The sequence below is a fragment of the Pipistrellus hanaki genome, assembly GCF_964339955.1.
Source record: "Pipistrellus hanaki genome assembly, chromosome: 19".
Taxonomy (NCBI): domain Eukaryota; kingdom Metazoa; phylum Chordata; class Mammalia; order Chiroptera; family Vespertilionidae; genus Pipistrellus; species Pipistrellus hanaki.
In genome coordinates, this window is record NC_140521.1 from 6,573,212 (window position 1) to 6,597,315 (window position 24,104).

General features: G+C 49.8%; 2 protein-coding genes across 3 annotated transcripts in view; both read right to left on the reverse strand.

Annotated features, from left to right (window-relative positions):
• The window catches only part of ACAD10 (acyl-CoA dehydrogenase family member 10), a 151,688-nt gene that overhangs the window by 94,740 nt on the left and 32,844 nt on the right, over positions 1–24,104 (reverse strand). The window lies entirely within an intron of this gene.
• Positions 628–22,447, reverse strand: ALDH2 (aldehyde dehydrogenase 2 family member). Its single transcript, XM_084868174.1, has 13 exons — positions 22,234–22,447; positions 15,689–15,793; positions 14,432–14,572; positions 12,662–12,741; positions 9,864–9,975; positions 9,284–9,412; positions 8,761–8,874; positions 7,793–7,895; positions 7,148–7,332; positions 4,880–5,044; positions 4,027–4,184; positions 2,358–2,472; positions 628–1,004 (listed from the first exon to the last, which is right to left on the reverse strand). The coding sequence occupies exons 1-13, from the start codon at positions 22,357–22,359 to the stop codon at positions 972–974; spliced, it is 1,566 nt and encodes a 521-aa protein (XP_084724300.1). The 5' UTR covers positions 22,360–22,447; the 3' UTR covers positions 628–971.

Below are 24,104 nucleotides of genomic sequence, written 5' to 3' on the forward strand. Positions count from 1 at the left end.
AGGCTACAAGGTTGAATATGATTCAGATTACCACATCTCATCCCTCTGGCCACTGATTGGTTCGGGTTAAAGGTGGGATGTCACATCAACTAGATCAATCAATATGGACCTCAAGGCCTTTCTTTGCCTGAGCCAGCAAAAAGGAGCTTTCTCCAGCCAGTGGACCTGAGCCTGACAGTCTCTCTCCCTTCCTTTCTGTACAAAATCAATAAAATATATTTAAAAAAAAAAAAAAAAAAGGAAATACAGCCCTAACTTAAAATTGACATCTGGTTTCCAAGTCAATCCCATGAAATGGGCCCAGCAAGACTCTGTGTCCTTTGATCTGATCATGCTTTTCAACTTAAAGCACAGAGAACCAGCTCAGCCGTGAAGTGTCTCTTTCCTGGTTCACCCCCCTCAGAGAGCAGGGGCTGGGCGCCTTGTGTAGGTGTCCTCCTTAGTGCCTAGCACGGAGCCTGCTGCAGGGGGACAGGCCATAGGTGTTTGTTGATTAATGCACACAAACAAAAGCTGTTTATCCGCAGTAGGGGAGGGGTGTCATAAACAGTGTGACATGCAAACACAGGGACACGTACATTTGTGGCAGCAATTCCTTGGGTTACTGAGGAAGAGTCACCCAAAAAGTGCAGAGTAACACTGTTTTTAATGAGCTTTAACCCAGAATACAAAACAACGTGCTAGCTGTGGTCTCAGTGTTAGTACAGCTGTAAACAAAGGCTTTTCTACCCCCTTAAAGGCGAGTTACAAAAGTGTATCAGATGAGGTGAGACATTCCAGGCTATTTCTGAAAAACTTTAATTTCTTCAAACGCCTCCCCCCCCCCCCCCCCCACCAAGGAATTCAAAGAGATTGTGTAGGAGAATTTCTCTTTTGAGACTTTTAGCGTGTCGGGATCACTTTTCTTGGTTTTGTTGTTGATTCCATTGGACACCCAGCCACTGGGTAAATAAGGAAGCCAATGTGGTTCTTTATGAGTTCTTCTGAGGAACTTTGATTGTGACCTGTAAGGGGATGCAGAGAAGCTGTTACATCTCCATGCTGGCTTGCAGGCACTTTCAGAAGAAAGGGCTTCCTTACTTCTAACATCTGAACAACCATCTGGCCAAACCCAGGAACCACTAGGTCTATATTCTGTATGAGATCACACTCCTTCCTTACCCGTCATCTGTGATTGTCATGGGATGGGGGGTGAGGAATTCCTACGAGCATCTAGATGCCCCGGGCGCGTCGTATAAGACCCACAAAATCATTTGGTCTGACTCGGCCAAGGCAACCACAGGTGGGACTCGAAATTCAATAAATCTAGGAGCTTTTTTCATAGCAAAAGAAATTATATTAAGTGAATTCTATTAAGCGAATGATGTTAGGTATACTAGTAAATGTCCAAAATGTCTTTGGCAGAAAAAAAATTCCCCACCCCTGATCTAGAGGGTAAAAGTCAGGGATGTTGCCCAACAATCCTACACTGCACAGGTCAGACCCACAACCAAGAATTATCCAACCCCAAACATAACAGTGCCGAGGTTCAGAGGCCCTAACCTAGATCCACAGTTTTCCCCAAGAGAATCAAAGGAGAAAAAACAATGTGCTGAAGCTTACAGGTGTCTCAGCGTGTTAAGTGGGAAGAGTCCATTCAGATGGCTTTGGGGTTGAAGCCCAACCTTACCACCTACTGGGCAAGTACTTCATCTCTACATGCCTTGTTTTCTCATCTGTAAAATGGGCTAATAACAGTATCTGCTTCATGAGGTTGCTGTGAGCACAAAACGAGGTGACGTACCTAAGAAAGTCCAGCACAGACTCTGGCACAACATAAGCACTTAGTAAAAATGAGTTTAAAAGAAGATATTTTCTCATTGTTCCTCCCTGCCAACTTGACTCCTGTCCTGAAAAATTCCTATTTTTGTTAATATCATCACGTGAGTTCCAAATTCAAAATACACGACTCTTTATCACAAGCACTAAGCACAGTGCCTGGAACAGGGTGAATGCTGGCAGGTGAATCAAATGCTGCCACTTCTTTCTACAAAAGCACATGCCCCCCAAAAAAAGAAAGGGGAAAAAAGCACGCCCAGGTTTAGGGGTTGGTCCCTAGAGGGGGCCATGCAGAAGACGACCAATCAATGATGCTCTTGTCATTGATGTTTCTCTCCCCCCTTCCTCTTTTGTTTTTGTTTGTTTTGTTTTAAGACTGTAGGCAGAGTAGAAGTTCAGTTTCTAGTTCTTTCTCACGGGTCAGAGCACAGACGGGGTCTTTACCCTATTTTGTAGCTTCTCTAGCTTAAAACAAGAAATCAGTAATAAATACTGATGGTCTGTCATGATGGAGAGTCTGGGAAGGTGCTCATACTCACGGTTTTCACTTCAGTGTATGCCTGCAGGCCGTACTCTCCCAGCTCCCGGCCAAGCCCAGACATCTTGAAGCCACCAAACGGTGTCTGGGCCCCAAACACATCGTAGCAGTTGATCCTATAGTTTGAAAGAGGATTTCAGAAATAACTTTGTGTCATACTCCTCAGACCTCTGTTGCTCTAAAATTTACTGAGGAAAAAGGAATGGGAAGAATAGTAATAACTAGCCACATCAGAGTTGAAAGCTACAAGACATAAAGCCGTTCGCCATCTTCATTCTTCATGATGTGGTCACAGATGGATGTCTGTATAACAGGAACACCACGTGACAACATCTCGTTTTGTTACCCCGTTTTTTGCTAATGAGATGCTACCCTTTTCTTGTTGCAATTTTTAAAACTTTAATTGAATTTAAAACTCACCATTTTAAGGTGTCCAATTCAGTGTTTTATAGCACATTTACAGTGTTGTCCAAACCATTACCACTAAGTAATCCCAGAATATTTCTATCACCTCAAAAAGAAACCCTGTGCCTTATAAGCCGTCACTTCCCATTCCCCCTCCCAATCCCTGGAAGCCAATAATCTACTTCCTGACTTTATGGATTTGTCTATTCTAGTCATTTCCTGTAAGTGCAATCATATACTAGTGGCCTGGTGCATGAAATTCATGCACTGGCAGGGGTCCCTCAGCCCGGCCTGTGCCATCTCGCAGGCCAGGACCCTCGCTCCTTATCGTCTGCCTGCAGCGGAGGTGGGAGAGGCTCCCGCCACCACTGCTGCACTTGCCAGCCGTGAGCTCAGCTCCTGCCTTGAGCATCTGTCCCCTACTGGTCAGTTCGTGTCATAGCGACTGGTTGTTCAGCCAGTCATTCTGCCTACCATTCAGTCGATTTGCAAATTAGGGTTTTATTATAGGATGTGGCCTTTCATTTAGTTTCATGTTTTCACAATTCATCTATGTTGTAGCATGTGGCAATACTTCTTTCATGTCTGTGGCCAAATAATATTCCACTGCATGGACAGACCATATTATGTTTATCTATTCACCAGTTGATGGACTTTTATGCTGTTTCTACCTTTTGGTTATTGTGAATAATCTGCTGTGAACATTTGGGTACACTTTTCTGTGTGGATGTATATTTCTACTTCTTTTGGGTATATACTTAGGAGTGGACTTGCTGGGTCCTATGGTAATTCTATGTTTAACTTATCAAGGAATTGTCAGACAGTTTTCTATGGTGCCTGTCGCATTTTACATTCCCATCAGCAATGTGCAAGGGTTCAAATTTCTCCACAGTCTCACTAACACTTGGTATTTTCTGGATTTTAAAATTTCAGCCATCCTAATGAGTGTGAGGGAGATGCTAAACTTTTAAGATCCTGTGAAGGGCCCTTAGCTCTGGTCCCCCACCTTGTTACAGTTTGGCAAGGAGCCCCCAGTCATGCATCTGCTGCCCAAGAAGAACTGCACAAGCATTTGGACTGGAGGGAAGTTGAGTCTCCTGGAGAGCGGCAGGGAAGCTGTCATCTGTCTGCTGTCCCACACACTCCCTGAGCCCAGAGCAGCTGAGCCCAGTACCCCAAATTCTGGGATGTAAGCACTGGATTCTGGGAGACCCTGGCTTCGGGGATCCCTGCCTGGGCATGAGGGGCTGCTGGGAGGCTCTTACCACACAGTGCCAGCCTGGAGCGCTTGGGACAGATAACTGGCTTTGTCCAAGTCCTTTGTGAAGACAGCTGCAGCCAGCCCATACTTGGTACTGTTTGCTCTCCCAACGACTTCCTCTATGGTCTTGAACTTGAGGATCTGCATCACTGGCCCAAAGATCTGAGGTGAGAGAGGAGAGTGGGAGGGCCTGGCAGACATGGAACCACCTTCTATCCAGCCTTTACAGCGCCCCCAGAGGCGCCCTGATAGTTCCAAAGACGGCAGCTCCCACGCTTATTGAAACACAAAAGGAAGGAAGCTAGCGGGGTCAGTTACCTCCCAGTGCCACGTGCTTTACATGTGGGTATTATTTCTAAACAATTCTGCAATGTTTACATTACTGGCATGTCACACATAGACTTAATGTCTAAAATTTAAGTCAGTCATTCAGCAAGGCACACACTAGATGCTAAAGAAACAACTGAACAAAATCCAGTCTCTGTTCTCAAGACATTCCCGGTGTATGTTGTACTCTCCCTGCCCTTTTCCTGGGATTAGCCGTTTTCTCAAAGAATCCTGGTTCCTTTGTGTGAAGAACGGGATTTAGAAACCAAGATGCAGGAGCTACGTGTGCTTGTTGCTGTCGGGATGTGGCTGCTCTCAGCCCTCTCAGGGGAAAGAAAGCACTGGGGAAACTCAAAGTGGTCAAAATGTCAGCAGCAGCCCTGAGAGGAGAGGGTCGAGTTCGGACGTAAACTGTAAATAACTTGTCCTCGGGACAGAGCCAGGACTTGGCCCAAAGCCAGCTGTTGGGTCACAGGGTCCAGATGTTAGACTGAATTATCCACTTCCCAGAGCTCTGGCCCCCGGCTCACCTCCTCCTTGGCGATGGTCATGCTGTCTTGCACATCTCCGAACACAGTGGGCTGGATGAAGTAGCCTCGGTCAGCAGCCGCCCCTCCACCACACAGCAGCTTCGCCCCCTCATTCTTCCCAGTGTTGATATAGCCCAGGATCTTCTTAAACTGAGCTTCATCTACCTGCAGGAGAAGGAGCCCGGAGTTAGAGATGCTAGAGCCATACCTTGCCTAGCTTCAGGCTTAGAACCACACTGGCAAGGAGACAACTGGAAATGAATAAGTGAGCCAAGATAGGAAACACAAAGGGCTGATAAATATAAGAAAAAACTTCAAGAACTGTACAGCAAACCCTCTGGTTTTCTTTTTCAACTCTGAAATTACTAAAAATTTAAAATAGTGAGAAAATACATTGATGGCAAAGGTATGTTGAACATATGTCTCCTTTTTCCCCCATTGACCTCTCCCTGCCTGCTCCCACCCCTCTAGTACGTGCCCCCACCCCATTTGTTTTATTAAATTTGTATACAAGTTTGGAAAGCACTTTATAAATTGCATATACATATAGATACTAAATAATTAAATATCCACAAACCACAAAGAAAAGCAAGAGAAAGAGAGATGGTGAGATTCATTGGCAGCCTTATTCAAATAGCTAAAAAGTAGAAACCACCCAAGGGTCCATCCATAGATGAGTGGATAAACAAAATGTGGTGCACATCCATTCAATGGAATATCCAGCCATTGGAAGGAATGAGCTATCAAGTCACGAAAAGACAGGGAGGACCCTTAGATGCACATTGCTAAGTAAAGAGAGCCAAGTGGGGGGGGCAGTAAAGCCCATCAGAAAAGGCTTGATACTGCATGATTCCAACTGCATGACCTTCTCTGGAAGAGACAACACTGTAAAGACGTTAAAAGATCAGTGGTTGCCAGAAGCTAGGGGGAGGGAAAAAGGGAAGAACAGGTGGGACACGGGTTTTTAGTGAAACTGTTCTGTATGACAATTGATGCTGGACACGTCTTTATAATTTGTCAAAACCATAAAATGTGAAACATCAAGGGTAAACCCTAAGGTACACTATAGACTTTAGTTAATAATAACAAATTAATATGGGCTCATCAGTTATAACAAATGTGCCACACTAATGCAAGATGTCAGTAACAGGAAACTAGGGGGGTGAAGGGGGAGTTGGGGGATATGGGACCTCTTTAGTTTCTGCTCATTTTTCTGTGGGGGTGTTTGGATAGTCTACCAGTAGCCCTGCACACGAATACATGCACCAGTAGCTTGCTGCCGCCCTCCAGTAGCTCTCTGCCCACTGCCCCATCCTCCTGTTTCTCCCCCTCCACCCTTCCCCCGCACCCCCATAGCTTGCTGCTCTGCCCACTCCTGTAGCCCCACCCTTCTGCTGATCCCTGATCCAGTCGTTATGCAGTCGTTACGACCATTTGCATATTACATCTTTATTATATACGATTAATTTTTTAAAAGGTTCCTTGGCCGTCCTGGTGCCTGGGGAGTGAACACCCGTAGCACGGACACCCTCAGGAGGATGGAGCCTGCAGAGAGGCACCCATGGGCCCTGGAAGTAGGCTCAGGGCCATGTGAGAGCAGGGAGCATCCCAGACCCTGCAGACTCCTTGTCCCTAAGAGGGGTGGCTGGAGGAGGCCAGTGCTGGGCCCTGTAGAGAAGGAGCCCAGGGCAGGTTGGGTCTAAGGACAACGCTGGAAAAAGGGCCAGGATGCAGAGGAAATGGTAGACAGGCGCTGTATTTCTTTTTATTATAATTATCATTGACTAGAGTTTTAGTGATTAAAATGAACACATCTTCCTGGCTAAGGAAAAATTAAACAGCTCAGAAGAGTATAAAGTGAAGACCCTCCCTTCTCTGTGTCATGACTCACGACCCCACTCCCCAGAAATAACCATGGTTAACAGATCTGCGTGTCCTTCTGGTGGATGCATTTCATGGGTGGCCACGGTCTAGGAAGCAAGCATTCCCTTTGGCACAGACACTGCTAGTATTTACTGTCTATGTAATTTACAAAGTGCTTTCCATCATTCGTTTCCACTCTGCAGCCTCCTTGATTTATGAAGGGCAGGTGCAAAGGATGAAAGAATGGCGGCTCAGAGAGGCCATGTGGCTTCTCAGGGACACACAGCTGGTACATGGCGGAGCCTAGGCTTTAAGCCATTCCTGTCTGACTCTTGAGTCCGAGGCCCTTTCTACTTCTCCCTGCTGGTTCCAGACACCCAGACCCACCCGTGGCTGTCGGCTTACCTGTGGTCCCTGCTCAGTCTGTCTGTCAAAGGGGTTCCCAACCACCCGAGACTTGGCCCGGGCCACGCTCCGCTCCACAAACTCATCATAAACATCCTCCTGCACGAAGGTCCGGGAGCCCGCACTGCAGCACTGGCCCTGGTTGAAGAACAGGGCGAAGTGGGCCTGCTCCACAGCCCAGTCCACTGGGGAGGCAGAGAGACGACCCTTAGGAGAGGACGACCCTGCCCCAGTGGCTGCCTACCTCCTTAACCCTTTCACGCCACCAACAGCATGGCGCCTGCTGGGTGCCAGGCCATGTGTCGGACAGACATGGTCACAGTGGTGACGGAACCGGGGGCAGCTGGGGGACCGACCCAGCCAGCCTATGGCGGGCAGGGAAGGCTCCCTAAAGGATGCCATGGAAGAAAAGTGGTCCGGTCTGAGAAAGCCTGGCACAGCTGGCTGGATTAGAGGGAGCAGAGAGGAGAGAAGCGGGAGAGGCTGGCCGTGCTGGCTGGAGGGCCTGCTGAGGAGCCTGGCCTTCATCCCGAGGCCCTGCCCAGAAACGGAGCTGATGGACATGAGGACTGCTGGAGGGAGGAGCTCAGCGCAGACAGCTGATGGCTCCCTTCACGGCCACGCCTCCTCCCCCTGCAGACTCACTGTCGGCATCTGACATGATGATGTTGGGGCTCTTCCCTCCCAGCTCCAGGGTCACCCGCTTGAGGTTACTGTTCCCGGCAGCGACCTGGATTCGGTGGCCAACCTGCCAGGGAGCAGAAACAGGGACCAGCTCTCAGTGGGAGGAGAAAGAACCAAGTGCTCCCACAGACACACAACAGAGGACCCCACAACCGAGTGAGAAGCTAGATTATGAAAGACCTGGAGAATGTCGCCAAATCTGGCCACTCACGTACCATCGCTGCCCCACCCCGTGCTCTTAGGATGGCGATGATAGTAATGACACGGCCGTCATTGATGTGTGGCTTTTACACACTGAGCACCACATACATACCAGGTACTGTACTAAGAGCTTTGTGTGCATGGAATTCAGTCCTCACAATGGCCTCAAAGGTAGGAGCAACCCTGTTGTTCCTTGATTTAGAAGTGTGGGAGCTGCTCTAGCAAGTTTGGCTCAGTGTATAGAGCTTCGGCCTGCGATCTGAAGGGGCCCAGGTTCGATTCCAGTCAAGGGCGCATGCCTGGGGTGAGGGCTCCATCTCCAGTGTGGGGTATGATTCTCCCTCAACATTGATGTTTCTATCTCTCCTCCCTTCCTCTCTGAGGTCAATAAAAATAATTTTTTTAAAAAGTTTGGGAGCTGCATCTTTATTCAAGGTCACTCAGCTGGTTAACGGGGAGTCAGAATTCACACTCAGGCAACATAAATCTAGCAGAATTCAAACCCACTACCCTGCCTCCCTCCCACGATGTGTGCAGTGTGGTCCCCTGTGCATGGCACACTGTGGGTAGGACGGGGTGCTCCTCACCTCCACATTCTCAGCTTGGCACAAAGCCACTGCTGACCTATTTGTTGAATGAACACGTGTATCTTGAATGCATCATCCTTTCGGGAGAGTATGAACTTGAACCAAACACCCAGCAAGCTTGAAGTCCTGGGGACACCTTACCTCGGTGGAACCGGTGAAGGCCACTTTGTTCACACCCATGTGGGAGGCAATGGCAGCCCCAGCCGTGGGACCAAATCCAGGAATGATATTAACCACGCCGGGGGGGAAGCCAGCCTGTGTGCAAACAACCAGGAGAACCGGGCATCATCCTCCCACTCCAGGGCCTGGACAGAGGGACACACAGCCCTTCCCAGAGACAGTGGGGCCCGGACATAGGTGAGCAGAAGTAGTCTTATGGGGAGCCGCCCTGGGATGCTAAACAGAACAGCAAGAAACATGCGTCTCAGAGTTCCCATGGCTGTTGGCACTCCCCCGATGGTAATCACTTCGAACAATTTCATTGTTCACAGGGGTCTTCCAATGAAGCCAAGATAGAAACAGGAAAGATGGGGCCTCTTTAGCTGAAGTGTGGTGACCCCTGCTCTACAAACACCCCTCACTTTGGACTCAGGCCCCCTCCTCAGAACTCTTGCAGAGACAGCTTGTAGAGAGCACCCAGAGGTCAAGATGGACAGCCACACACCTCCTTTATCAAGTTGGCCACGTAGAGGGCGGTGAGTGGCGTCTGCTCAGCCACCTTCATCACAACCACATTTCCAGTCGCCAAGGCAGGGCCCAGCTTCCATGCTTGCATGAGGAGCGGGAAATTCCACTGCAGTAAACAACAGTCACTCCCGAACCCAAGTAAACAATAGTGACTCCCCAGAGAGCAGCAGTGACTTCCCTGAACCCCTTCTTCTGTCCCCCCACGCCCTTCCCCAACTCAATCGTAGCTTTAAGACAGATGGGTGAGGCAGGGTGAAATAGGGACTCACTTTCCTGAGTGCTTCCTTGTATGAAGCTAAACTGTTGTATTCAGTCCTCCTTGCCCTTCTGCCCTAAGGCAGGTCTGTGTTCCCTTCCACTTTGCAGATAAGGAAACTCAAGCTTTAGGGGAACAGTGACTCACCCACGGTCACAAAGTTCATGAGTGGCAGGGCAGGGCCCTGAATCCAAGTTGGCTTTGTCAAAACCCCGTTCACACTCCCGAGCCTGCTGGAGACTGCTACGCCTCAAGGTGCTCCCAATAAACTTCACTCGTTTGTTATAAGGCTGACACTCACCGGGATGATCTGCCCACACACCCCCACGGGTTCGTGGCGGGTGTAACTGAAGAAGTCCCCGTCGACGGGAATGGTTTTCCCATGGTACTTATCGGCCCAGCCGGCATAATAACTTCAAAAGAAAAAGTCCAAACTTCTGTCAGGGACCCCTATAAATCTCAGCAGAAAGAAAAACCTCAAACTGTCTACCTGGGTGTTTCTGATAATTGCCCTTGTTCTTAGCTTGTTCCCGGAACAACCTAACTGCTAAGGTCACAATAATCCACTCTAGGGAACTAACCTCTAATTCCCGGATTCACCTGGGATGCTCATAAAAAACACCAAATTCCAAGAGCCCACTTCCAGTTTTCTTAACCTGGCTCTCTGGGTGGATGCCCAGGAATCCGTTTGTTGTTGTTTTTAGTATATTTTTATTGATTTCAGAAAGGAAGAGAGACAGAAACATCAATGATAAGAGAGAATCATTGACTGGCTGCCTCCTGCACGCCCCCCACTGGGGGTCAAGCAGCCCATTCATGTGCCCTGACCAGGAATCAAACCATGACCTGGTTCATATGTCAACCGTCAACCACTGCACCACACCAGCCAGGCATGGAATGGGTGTTTTTAAAAAACATTCAGATTTATTAAATTGTGACTGCTGCACCAGCCCAGCATTTGACAACCATGGATCAGATCTGGTAGAAACGTGTAAACCCGCCGAAACCGGTTTGGCTCAATGGCTAGAGGGTTAGCTTGGGGAATGAAGGGTCCCGGGTTCAATTCCGGTCAGGGGCATGTACCTTCGTTGCGGGCATATCCCCTGTGGGGGGTGTGCAAGAGGCAGCTGATCGATGACTCTCTCTCATTGATGTTGGATAGAGCATCAGCCTGCGGAATGAAGGGTCCCACGTTCGATTGTAGTCAAGGGCATGTACCTTGGTTGCAGCCACATCCCCAGTAGGGGGTGTGCAAGAGGCAGCTGATCCATGTTTCTCTCATGGATGTTTCTAGCTATCTGTCCCTCTCTCTTCCTCTCTATAAAAAATCAATAAAATATATATTTTTTAAATAAAATGTTTATGCCGAAACTGGTTTGGCTCAGTAGATAGAGCGTCGGTCTGTGGACTGGAAGGTCCCAGGTTTGATTCTGGTCAAAGGGCATGTACATTGGTTGCGGGCATGTCCCTGGTAGGGGGCATGCAGGAGGCATGTCCCTGGTCGATGTTTCTCATCAATGTTTTTAGCTCTCTTCCTCTCTGTGAAAAATCAATAAAATATATTTTTTTTAAATAAAATAAATAAAATGTCTATGATCAAACTAACACAAAGGAAGGTAATAGAGATTAGGGCAGATATAGATGAAATGGAGAATAGAAAAAACAATAGATAAAATTAACAAAGCCAAAAGGTGGTTCTTTGAAAAGATTCACAAACTTGAAAGACTTTCAGCTTAGACTAAGGAAAAAAGGGAGACAACATAAACAACTAAAATCAGAAATGAAAGTGAGGATATTTTGATCGACCTCACAGAGATAAAAAGGGTATGAGAGAATACTATGAACAGTTGAAGCCAACAAACTGGACAACTAGGAACCTTTTTTCTACCAAGGGCCATTTGCATTTTTAGAACATCATTCAAGGGCCATACAAAATGATCAAATTAAACATTAGGCTGCTATGTTTGGTCAAATATTTAATTAACTTACCCCTGATGCCTTGGCAAGGCCAGACCAAATGGTTTTGCAGGCCTTGTACATTCTCTACCCCTGACCCTAAGGATATGAACAAATCCAACTAAAACATACATTACCAAAACTGACTCAAGAATCAAGAAAAACATGACTAGTGTAGAGGCCCAGTGCACAAAATTCGTGCATGGGTGTGGTCCCAAGGCCTGGCTGGCGATTGAAGCACGGGCATCTGGTGTGGAAGGGCAGGTGCCAGCTGACCTCTGGACTCTGGGCAGCACCTGGGCCCCCCCCCCCCCCCCCCCCGGCCTGAGTCATGGTGCACGAGTCCCCAGGGAGAGAGATAGTGAACTCAGCTAGACACAGCGCCACGAGGAAGCCAGGCGGGGAGTGCACTCTCCCAGCTGGCCTCGCAGACCAGCTCCTGCGTGAACCCACAGTGAGCCCGACTGGCCCCTGCAATCCCGGTAGCTGCGGCCCGGCTCACCCAGAAGAGGCTGCTCAGATGCTGGGCGGGCTCCTCGCAGGCACTCAGCACCTAAGCACATGGGCACCCCCAGCACGTGAGCCCTGGCATCGCAAGGGAAGGTAGCAGGGAGTGAGAGCAAGCTTGGCAGACACCCGCATTCTTACCGCACCTCCGTCCCCATCGCCCAGCCCCCAGGTAGCTTGCGAGAGGTCGCAGCATATTGCCAACTTCTACCATGGTCCGCACCACCCCCTGGTGGCCAGCACGTTATAGCAAGCAGTCAAACTCCCAATCTCCTGGTCAAACTGCCTGAGGGGACAATGCATACTATGGGAGTTCAACCAGGGGGTGGGGTCGGCCAGGGGAAGGGAGGGAGGGAGGCCAGCAGTGGAGGCAGGTGGCTGGGGGGAAAAGGAGGGAGGGAGTACCCAGCCGGCAGCTGGTAGCCACTAGGGACCCTACCAGTGCACAAATTTCATGCACTGGGCCTCTAGTACAGTATTATAATTTTGGTACTGAGGGATTTTCCCAAGATAGATGCCAGTAGAACACATTTCTTCAATTCTCATGATCCATTTACATTATCCTATTTCTACCTCCCCAGTTCGCCCTCCCCTTTGGCAGAGCCAGAACAAAGACCAGGAAGCCTGAGGCCCTACCGAAGACATTTGAGGACCATGTCCAAATCCACCAGGTAGGAGATGATATAGGGCTTGCCATTATCCAGGGTCTCCAAGGCCTAAGAAAAGAGAACACGATCAGCACAGACATACTGGCACAGGAATGAAACAAAGCAAACCAGTGACAAGCAGCACAGAGGCGCAGCATGGGCTGAGAAGGGCTGTGGCCAATCTGGGCCACTGAAGATCGCAGCATTTCTGGGCCAGCGGCCCCCCTCTCCAAAGGCAGGGAGAATGAGCAGGGAGATGAGGAGAAGGATGCACCGACTTCTCATTCAGTCACTTCACAAACACATCGTTTTCAGTTTCTGCTCTACGCCAGATGCAGGGGCTGGGAATACAGAGACTAACAAGAAGCTTCCAGAGCAAAGAGCCAGTGAAGAAAGACAGGAATCATCAATCACATGGGTTCAGAGTGCTAGGAAGGCACTGATCGGTTTGGCTCAGTGGATAGAGCATCGGCCTGCGGACCGAAGGATCCCAGGTTCGATTCCGGTCAAGGACTTGTACCTTGGAGGCAGCTAAATGATGTTTCTCTCTCAATGTTTCTAACTCTCTATCCCTCTCCTTTTCTCTCTGTAAAAAATCAATAAAATATATTAAAAAAAAAAAAAAAAAAAAGAGTGCTAGGAAGAAGGCCAAGCCAGTTTGAGAAACTCCAACCTGAAGGACATGTAGGTGGTGACTGGGCAAAAGGGGAAGATACAATGGTGATGATGGAAAGAACATTCCAGGCATGTGCAACAGCCCTGATGCTCAAAGAAGCTGGGTAGTCAAGAAGTTGGGTGCATCCATCTACACCATGGAATACTACGCTGCCATAAAAAGGAAGGAACTCTTATCATTTGCAGCCACCTGGATGGAACTGGAGAACATCATGCTGAGTGAAACAAGCCAGTCAATGAAAGAGAAACACCACATGAACTCACTCATTTATGGATAATAAAGAACATTATAAACTGATGAACAAAAAGATAGATACAGAGAGAGTAAAGCAACAAACAGACTGTCAAATTACAGCGGGGAGGGGAGGGGAGGGATATATGGGGGAGGTAGGAGATCAACCGAAGGACTTGAATGCATGCATATAAGCATAACCAATGGGCGAAAAACTATGGGGAGGGAGGGCATGTATGGGAGGGGGGATTGGTAAGGGATGTACACATGTAATACCTTAATAAAAAAAAATGAGGAAAAAAAAGTTGGATGCAGGCAGGTGAGCTGAGCTGGGTGTGAGGGCCAAGGTCCAGCATGAGTTAGGAGATGGAGCCAGACCAGGCAGGGCCTTGCAGGCCACGTTGAAGAAACAGGACTTTATCCTAAGGACACAGGATGCCATGGAAGGCCTTGGAGAGGAGCTCCATGATATAATTTGCCTTCTAGAAGGGTCACTCTGGCTGCTAGGTACAGAATGGATAGGCGAGAGGAAGGCGTACTGCCTCCTGGTTCCTCTGCCTCTGGCAGCCAGGGAGAAGGATGCGCAGGAGAGGTGTCCATCCCTGCGGGATTCTCCTGGGAAGGCTCCCCAACATGGCTCTCCTCTCTCCCCTAGTCTCCTCCTTGCTTAGCCAAACCCACTGCATCTAAAGAGACTCCTTTGGTTGGTGCAGGGACATATCCCAAAGGGACCCAGTCTCTGCCATTCTGAACCAGTTACCTGTCAGCACTGTGGCCCCTTCCTGGTTGTCTATGGGATGCTCTGAACCCCTTCGCCATGTGGGATAAGAGGGAAGGGGGCTGAGAACTCACTGCCAGGTATGTCCGGTCCCGCTCAATCAGGTCAGCCAGGCGGTTTATCAGACGGCCCCTGTCGGAGGCATCCATGCGGCGCCAGGGCGAGCCCAGCTTGAAGGCGGCCTGAGCAGCCTTTACTGCCTTGTCTACATCTTCCTGGAAAACACACCCAGCAAGGCAGCTCAGGTCTTCTGAGCAACAGCCCCCTCCAAACACTGCCCACCCGCCTGCCCACCAGTCAATGCCTGTACAGAACCCTGCCCTGACACCCGTCCCAGCCTCGAAGGGCTCCCCCTCGTGAGCTTCAGGCTGGCCTTCCCAGGGGTCACGGAGGGAATGAGGACCCTGGCGGTTTCCATTTCTGTATTTTCATTTCAAAATCCCCCAATGAGTTTTGGAGGGAAAGGCACTCCAGGGTCAGTGCTTAGAATGTGACCATGCTTTCCCTTCCTAAGAAAGCATGCCCCGTGAGCTTAATTACCCATTCCTTCTCAGACAGTGGCGGTGCCCAGCAAATGCAGGGTTACCAGCTTTCCTCTCCTTGGGGAAGCTGCAAACCAACCCAGACAAATCAGCTACATTTTTTATAAGAGAGATGTGTCTCAGGAAGTGGGGAGCATGGTTCTCATTCATCACATTTGCTTTTAGCAAAGGCAGCAGGCCTTAATAATGACTGTAGAAGACTGTCATAAGCAGAGGAAATGAGGCATTCTTGAATTATTTGTAATGCTGTTTCTATTAAAAATACATATTTTTATTGAAAGCATAATATAAAAAATTGTAATTAACTATTACTATTTCATTACTATGCATATATATATATAGAAATATATATATATTTATATATATATATAGAAATATATATATATATATATAGAAATATATGTGTGTGTGTGTATATATATATATATATATATATATATATATATATAAAACAAAACATACTACCAACACCAGAGCTAGATCTCAGGAAACCTAAATTCTACTCAACAAGATTTCCATCTAGCTCTGGAGAGACTAGAATAGCTATTCTCAAGTTCAATTGCAAGTCTACAATCCACAACAGTATGAAGTAATGAATTCACATACAGTCTAGCACCTTTGTCTGCAAGGAAGAGTTTTTGTTGATTCATTTACTCAATTTTAATTGACATTTTTTAGTGATGAAAGCAATACGCACACAATAAAGTTTCCATCATAAAAAAACATACTAAGTAAAAAATTGAATTATCCTTGCCCACCCCTTCCCCGAGGTAAGCCACCAGTTCTCACCTTGTCTCCTTCAGCTACTTGACAGATGACTTCCCCAGTGGATGGATTGATGACGGGGAACGTTTTCTTGCTGACGGCATCATGCCACTCGTTGTTTATGAAGATCTACAATGAGAAGACAGAAAGTTCTCAGGACCAGTTCTCAACCCGAAACTGATATTAAACAAAAAATCGGGAAGAACATATCATTTAACTCAGTGATGTGACCACAAGGTTAAAAGCCGCAGGCCTTGAAGATTATCCGAGCTGGAGTGCCCACTCTGCCAACTGGCCTCGGGTAAGTCTTTTGATCTTTCAGTGTCTTGGTTTCTTTGATCTGAAAAATGAAGAGTTATCTTTCTATCTATCAGTTGTGTAACATCACCTCACAATGGTGGCTTACACTGACTTAGTATTATCTAATGGTTGTGTCCATTGATTGGGCTCAGGTGGTTGCAAAGTGAGGGTGCCTGGCGCTGGATGTGCAAGATGGTTTCTTCCCTTGCATCCGGCACCACGTGGCTGCTTGGGCTTCCTGACCGTATGGTGGGCTTAGGCTAGTCAGACTTCTGGCATGATAGCTGCCTTGCCCAGGAAGAATTTCCAAGAAACCCGGGCAGATGCTGACAGGCTTCTTAAGATCTAGCTCCAGAAGTCACGTGGCCTCATTTCTGACACCCATTTCACTGATCAGAGTGAGTCACAGGCTCAGTCCAGACTCGTAGGGAAGGGGAGAGGAGGCCCCACCTCTCCTTGGGAGGAGCTGCAAAGAATTTGCAACCATCTTTCCTTTAACACACTAGTGCACAGGGTTGTGGAGAATTGAGGTAGATTATTCTTTTGCCCCTCAGCAAACGTTAGTGAACACCGGCAATGAGCCAGGCACAGTTCTAGGGCTGAGGACACAGTGGAAACCAAACCCAGTGAGGACCTTTCTCTCATGGAGCTGGCATTCTGTTGGGCACAGAAAATAAAGAAGCAATCAAATACACAAGCAACCTCAGACTGCCAGGGCGAGTGCAAAGGAGAAAAACTGGGTCCAGGGACGGGTCTAGAGGGTGGGGGAGATAGAGAACTTTAGCTGGGATGACTGGGGAGGGCCTCCTAGGAGCGGGCATTTGACGAGAGCCCTGACTGATAAAAAGGAGCACCAAGCAAAGCCAAGGTCATAGCTCAATCCAGGGCAGGGATTCTGGGGCCAGCTGGGCCCAGGGAGGGCTGGCCCAGCTCCATGCTCAAGAACAGGGGTCAAGTCTAGAACCCGGATGAATTCGGGCACTTCTCCTCCTACTTGTGTCCCATGGGGCAAGGCACACCACCTCCCTGAGCCTTTGGGAATCACTGTAGCAACCCTCATAAAGGGCGTGCGACAGTTCCAGGTGCTTGCAGCCAGCCTGCCATGGAGTAAGTGCAATGCTGACAATGACAGCAAGGGTGGTGACAGCAAGGAGCCAGTCAGGAAAGGGCCGATCAAAGGTCACTTTCCCAGGCTCAAATTTGGTATCTCAGTGCAATCCCTACCCCGCCATCACGGGGGAATCCACAGCTGTGCACCTACAGTAAAAGGCTCGTGGCATTTGGCAGGAGAATGTGGGTAAACACCAGTCAGATTCTTTGGAAATATGTTTGTGTGGTTTCAGATTAGTTGGTTGATCATTAATCTTAAGGAAAATGACACCTTTTTTTCCTTCCCAAAGGAGGGGCAGGAGGGCTGGGAAGTGGGTGATGGGTAGTTTCCAGTGGGGGAAGCAGGTGTGGCAGAAAGAGCTCAGGCCAGAAGCCAGGTAGACCTGGTGGAGTCCTCTCTGAGAGCCAGCCCCTCCCCCTGGGGAATGTGGAGGAAAGGGAGTCTCATGGGAGGAGCAGAGCTAACACCTGGGGAACGTGTCTGGGGTGTAAAGTTCCTAAGCCACCCCCACTCCCCCACTCATAGTGGGGTCTCACCCCCCCCACATACACTGCTCTAGACCCTGTGGCTGTCTCAGCTATATGATTCCTAGGAGCAAGGGCCAGGTCGGTCTGTATCGTTCTGTGTTGTTCCCTGCACAGCAACATACTAAGTTAGTTTGTCCTAGAAAAGTTCTAATCGTTATTTTGCAAAGATCATGAATGATGAAGCAGAGGGGTGGGCCAGTCTGGCTAACTTCCCACTGTCCTCACCCCAGTCTTCCCCCGCCCCCCCATCTTAGACAAAGAACCTGGAAAGACCACTCCCTGGCACCTATCTGCCTCTCAAAGCCCTGAATTTGCTGGGTCAGTCTCCATTGTTGAATTTTCAACAATCTATTCTCGCTCCAAACTGATAAAATAATCCTGGGTTTGCAGGAACTTGGAATCTTCCTTCTGTTTAGGGTTCCCATTTCCCTTCCCCTGGAGCTGCCCTTCCTCTCTGGGGAGGGACCAGGGTAGGAAGGTTCTGGAACAGAGCCTCTTCGGAAGTCCAGCTCCCACTGAGGACTTTGTTATTTCTCTTGAATAAGCACAAGGGCAGAGTCCAAGCCAAGTTCATCGTAATCTCCTGCCAGAAACCCAAAGCTTGACTTACATAACATGCGTAACTCAGTCACCCTGGGACAGCTCCCACTTCATTAGTTTCTAGAAGCAGAGCGACACTCTAGCCACTCCTCGGGATTTGACACTTTGAATCTGGACTGTTGGCAAAACTCTTAGAGGTTGGATTCACTCATCCACAGTCAGTTTCACTGAGTGCCAGGCACTGAGTGAACCGCCAAGTCCTGCCTCCTGTGCTACCATCCCGGGCAGGAAAGACTCAGGCAACCAGGAAACCAACGAAGTGAGAAGTGGACACAAACAGGCAGGAGTGAGGAACAGACCTCAGGGTCAGAGAGCAACAGAGGGGTGGGGGAGCAGGGGGCCTCTAGAGCTGCTGGTGCTGGGGCCCTGGAGGGAACAGCAGACTTGTAGTTCCTCCCTCAGGAGGGGCCGGAGGCTGGGGAGGGGCCACATGTTCTTTCCCATTCCCTGCTAGAGCACAGGCTGTACACATCGTTTTGTAAATGGTAACCATTTGTGCCCTAAGTAAATATTTACAGCGCAACACTCAATATTCTAATCTCAGCTAGGAACATAGCTCCTCGTCTGAATTTCAAACAATCCATCCCCTTGTCCCTTAAGTATTTACATCCTTTTCATGACCATAAAGCCTGGGCATGAGGCGGCAGGGTAGCTAAGGGCATGCACGCTAGAGTTGGTTTTATCATCTGTAAAATGGGACAGCAGTAACGCCTGGCTATTAGAGTTGTTGGTAGAATGCAAGGTAAAATGTAGGTACAGGCCTTGGGCACATGGCCTGATATTATCATTAAGCGATCGAAAATCACTGGATTGGCCGAAACCGGTTTGGCTCAGTGGATAGAGCGTCGGCCTACGGACTGAAAGGTCCCAGGTTCGATTCCGGGCAAGGGCATGTATCTTGCTTGCAGGCACATCCCCAGTAGGGGGTGTGCAAGAGGCAGCTGATCGATGATTCTCTCTCGTCGATGTTTCTAACTCTCTAACCCTCTCTCTTCCTCTCTGTAAAAAAATCAATAAAAATATATTAAAAAAGAAAAAGAAAGAAAATCACTGGATTAGGGGATACCTACACATGTCCGCAAGACACACATGCTTCACTTTGTGTACTGAGGATGTATTACTGTTGTAATCAGAAAATTCATATAGAGAGATCCTTTCCTAATTCCCTTTTTGTCAGTTTTCTCTTTAGTTCCTGAGTGTTGTGGTCAAGAGGCTAAGAACAGAGACACAAATTTAATTCACCGCAAACCCTCATTCAGGAAACAAATTACAACTCCAACAGCACCCACATAAAATGGAGTTACATCACATTATCTTGAAAACTCAGCAGCACCGTTATCCCCACTGCCATTGACAGCTGCGGTAAATGTGGACGGACCAGTAGTCATGAGCCAGGCAGGTGCTAAGGGCTGTATGAGGACGCACTATTTCATCCGCACAGCTTCTGAAGAGCTCAGGGTATCTCCTTCTGGGGAGACTCCAGACTCCAGACTCCCCAACAACTCACTGCACTTCAAGAAGCTGATAACCCCAGGGAAATGTCAGCTTCGTATCCAGAGCCCCTGGTAAAAGGTTCAAAAGTTTAGGATTAGGCCTTGGCATTCTTGCCAGCACGGTTTGCAATAACTCAACACTGAAAACAGCCCTGGCCAGTGTGGCTCAGTGGATAAGGTGGCGGCCTTCGGACCAAAGGGTCCCGGGTTCAATAGACTCCTCCCTGACCCGGGGCCCTGGTTGGGGCTCGTGCAGGAGGCAACCAATCAATGTGCTTCTCTCACATCCATGTTTCTGTCTTTCCCTCTCTCTCCCACTCTCTCTGATAATCAATGGGAAAAGATTCTCAGATCAGAATTAAAAACAAAATGAACAGCTGCTACTGCTAGTGCTAGTGCTAGGAGCTGTGAGAAGAGCAGTGCCAGCATGCTGGGAGACTGCAGTCCTTGGGAGAATGGGAACATGTGAAAGTGCCCACAGAGAGAATGCAGATAACGTTGTTCAATGAGATAGCTTCAGAACAGAAAGTGCTAGAATCTAATTTATGAAAGAAAAAAAAATCTGGTGCGCTCTCTCTCTCTCTCTCTCTCTCTCACACACACACACACACACACACACACACACACACAAATACAGAGAAAATGTCTGCAACATCTGCAAACAGGAAATGCCTTAGGGTATGCGGAAGTTTTACAATACTTTATGCATTTTTATACAGTGAGCACATGTTACTTTTATGATCTCCAAAAATCCGATAGAAAAGTCACAGGTACCCTGGCCGATGTGCAGCGAACTGTCAAAGCTCAGGTCTGTGGGTTCAGTTCCTAGTCAAGGGCACATATCTGTTTCAGGTTTCCCAGCCCCTGTGGGGGCGCTTGTAGGAGGCAACCGATCAATGTGTGTGTGTGTGTCTCTCTCCCCCTCCTACCTCTCTTCTCCTCTCTCTAGAAATAAATGGAAAAAGTATCTTTTAGAGTGAGTTTTAAAAAAAAAACAACTTGGGGGGCGGGGGGAAGCCTCAGAGAGAATTCACTCCACTCCCCCAACTTACATTCTCAGACTCAATTTGGAGAACAGGACTCAGGTTATCCACCAGACCCGTGTGTGTGTGTGTGTGTGTGTGTGTGTGTGTCCTTTTTCACACCTCCATGTGGCCACCAAGGTTTGGGTGCTGAAGCCTCTCGCCCTCCATGATATTTCTGCTGCATCTTTTGATAGTCAAGTCTTTCAAGCATGAACTTCTCACACAGCCTACACCAAGGGAATTAAAGCTGCAGCACTTCTGGCTGGTGATATACAAAGGACACTGTTTTTATTCTCTGGAAACATCCCTAGCATCATGTGGCCGCGCTTGTACCCATCACCTGCGTGCAGCTTTGCAGCCAAACTCTGGGCCTGACATGCTATTGGAAGCAGCCACCTGGGGGCCACCTCGCCCTCTCGTCCCCCCCAGAGATGCATCAGCAGCACCACAGGATGGTCTGGGTAGGAGCTTCCTCTCGGGATCTACATGTGAACCCCAACTCTGCCACTGACTTCAGCCTTGAGGCAAATCACCTCTTTGTAGCTCAGTCTCTCCATGTGTAAAATGGAGATAGCCACAGAACCTACCTCCAAAGGCTGTTTGTAAGGACTAAACAGTAAAACAGGTAAATGCTTAGGATGGTTCCAGGTACAAAAGGTTGTTCTACCTAATAGAAGCTGCCGTTTCTGGAAGTGCCTCCAGGAGCAGGTGAGGTCCTGTGCTCACCCCCTTCCCGCTTCACAGAGGAAACCAGAGCTCAGAGAAGGGCAGCAGCTCCACTTGTTGCACACAGAACAGATGAACTCTCACAACTGACTTCCTTCTCTGTGAATTCCGGCGCTTCGCCCAAACTCACAGATCACAGGAGGAAACACCACCAAGGCCGGTGTGAGCGTCGCCGGCGGTTATCGGTGTCACCCCGGAAGGCCCTCCTTGGTTTGGTGGAAGGAAGCCAGCTCCTCGGCAGGCGGACACTGCCGGGGACTGCACAGCCGCGACGGTCCCCTGCCCTTCCCTCCCCAGCAGTGAGGATGCCGGGAGCGCCAACGGCCTTGGCCTCCGCTCTTTCTCCTCCACCCCCCTCCACCCCACCCCCCGCCGCCCGGAACCCCTTGGGCAAGAGCATGAGTGGAGGAGGAAGACATGGCCAAGGAAACGACCTAAAAGTTCCTGCAAAGAGGGACGTGCAAGAACGAGACCGTCGTTGGAGTGGGAGGCGGTGAAGACCCTGCGCAAACAGGGGCACCTGAGAGGCCTGGGCAGCAAGGCCGGAGGAGGGAGGACGAGAGGGGGTGGGGGGTGGGGGGCGTTCAGCAGGCCGGGAGGCGATCGGACCCAAACCAGGAACGACACGGTCTCACTCAGCCGGGCTGTGCAACAGGGCTGTCCGAGGCGGGGCGGGAAGGTGTGCGCCAAGTCCAGCCGCGGCTAACGGGGTAAACTGAGGCCCCAAGAGGCCTGGCCCGTCCCCGGAGAGGACAAAGCGCCGGCGGGTCGGGGCCGGCGGCCTCACCTGGTTGTAGGAGACTTCGGGGTGCTGGTTGGGGGCCGGCACCACCTGGGTGGCGGTGGCGGACAGGAGGCGGCGGCCCAGGCGCGGCCCGAGGCCCGAGGCGGCGAGCAGAGCTGCGCGCAACATGCTGCAGGCGGAGCGGGCGGCGGCGCGGCCGAGGGCTCCGGCGTCCACAGCCTCTCCCCGCCCCGGCGCGGCCGCCAACCCGCAGGCGCGGAGCGGGGCGCGGGGGGCGGAGCTGCCCCGAGGGAGGCCGCAGCGCCCGCCCGCGGAGGGGAGAGGTGGGAGCGGGGATGGGGATGGGGCCCGCCGCCCTCCCAGGCGCGCCCCCTCTGTGCCCCGCACTCCTCCGGCGCGGCCCCGCGTGTGCGGGGTCACCGACCTCGCGATTGCTGATCCTGAGCCTACTGTGTACGGGCCTGAGCCCAGCGCCCCTGTCCTCACTTCCGGGGCCTTCCACTCCAGTGGGGGAGACCGAGGTTTAAACGAAGGCGAGCGGTTTCCGATGGTGACCGGGATGGGAAGGGAATGAATAGAGTAAAGACGGGGTTGGTGTTTAGATTCCACGGTCAGGAAGTGACATGTAAGACCTGGATTGTAAGTTAAAGATCTAAGATCATTGCAAGGGGGAGAGGGGGAGGAAACAGCGGGTCCATGGGCCTGGAATTGGGATCACCCAGGCACGTGTTAGAGAAATGGAAAGAATAGAGCCAAGTGAATAAAGGGAGAGTGATGGGAGGTGAGGTGAGGAGAGGTGGGCGGGGCCGAGGCAGATAGGGCCTTAGAGGTGGTGGCAAGGCGTTTAGAATGGAAGAATGACTTAATTTGCATCTTAAGCTTACTGATTTCAGTCTGTGGAGAAGGGACTACAGAAAGGCAGGGGTGGAAGTTAGGGTCTTGCAAGCTGTTTTATTCCATGGACATCCGGGAGCTGAGCACTGAGGATGCTGGAAGGAATGAGACGTGTTGAATAGTGAGGGGGATGGGTACTTGTCCAATGTGTGCATTCCAGCAAGATCAACTATCAGCAAAAGCCCAAGGAAGAGGTGAAGAAACCTGGCAGGAGGTTTTGACAGAAGAGGAAAGTGTCTGGGTGGTTGTTTGAGGCTCCAACCCCTGGACTGAGGCCAAAGAGGTGGGCCAAGGCCCAGCTATGACTTACCAGGCAAAGGTCTCTCCCACTAGAGTGTGTGTGTGTGTGTGTGTGTGTGTGTGTGTGTTTTCTTGTTCCCTTGAAAGCGCTAATGTGATTACCAAAAGGATATCATAACAGTCAACAGCTGCCAAACCACTAAGCCACATGTGTCAAACACAAGGCCCGCGGGCCAAATCCAGCCCGCCAGGCCTTGCAATGTAGCCCGCACCGCGCTGTCATCACTGCACTCCGCTGTCAGTTTATGACATTGTCAGTTTATGACTGTTCAGTAAACCATTCGGCCCGCGATTTAGGCTGGATTTTAGATTTTGGCCCCTTCTCTGATTGAGTTAGACACCCCTACACTAAGCCATGAAAGTCCAGGGCCTAACCACAACCCAGTCCCTGTTCCCATTTGAGCCTCATGTTCCCCTCATGTCAACACCAGAGTCACAACCAAAGTCACAGCCAGTGGAGAAAAAGAGCAGCAAGGTGGCACATGGGAACGTTTTGTGGGCTGAGCCCTGTCCCATCAGCTAGCACTCAGTCCTTTCCATTCCTCCACGTAGAGGATCCTGGGGAAGTCCATCACGCCTGGAAACAGGTGAAGCAATTCCCTCAAGGAAGTCAAGTTTGCAATGCAAAGCAGACTAGGGGGACAGGCCCCGCCCAGGCTGGTCTAACCTGAAACGGGCCACTGTTGGCCAGATCCCCGTGGATTATGAGATTAGCAGAC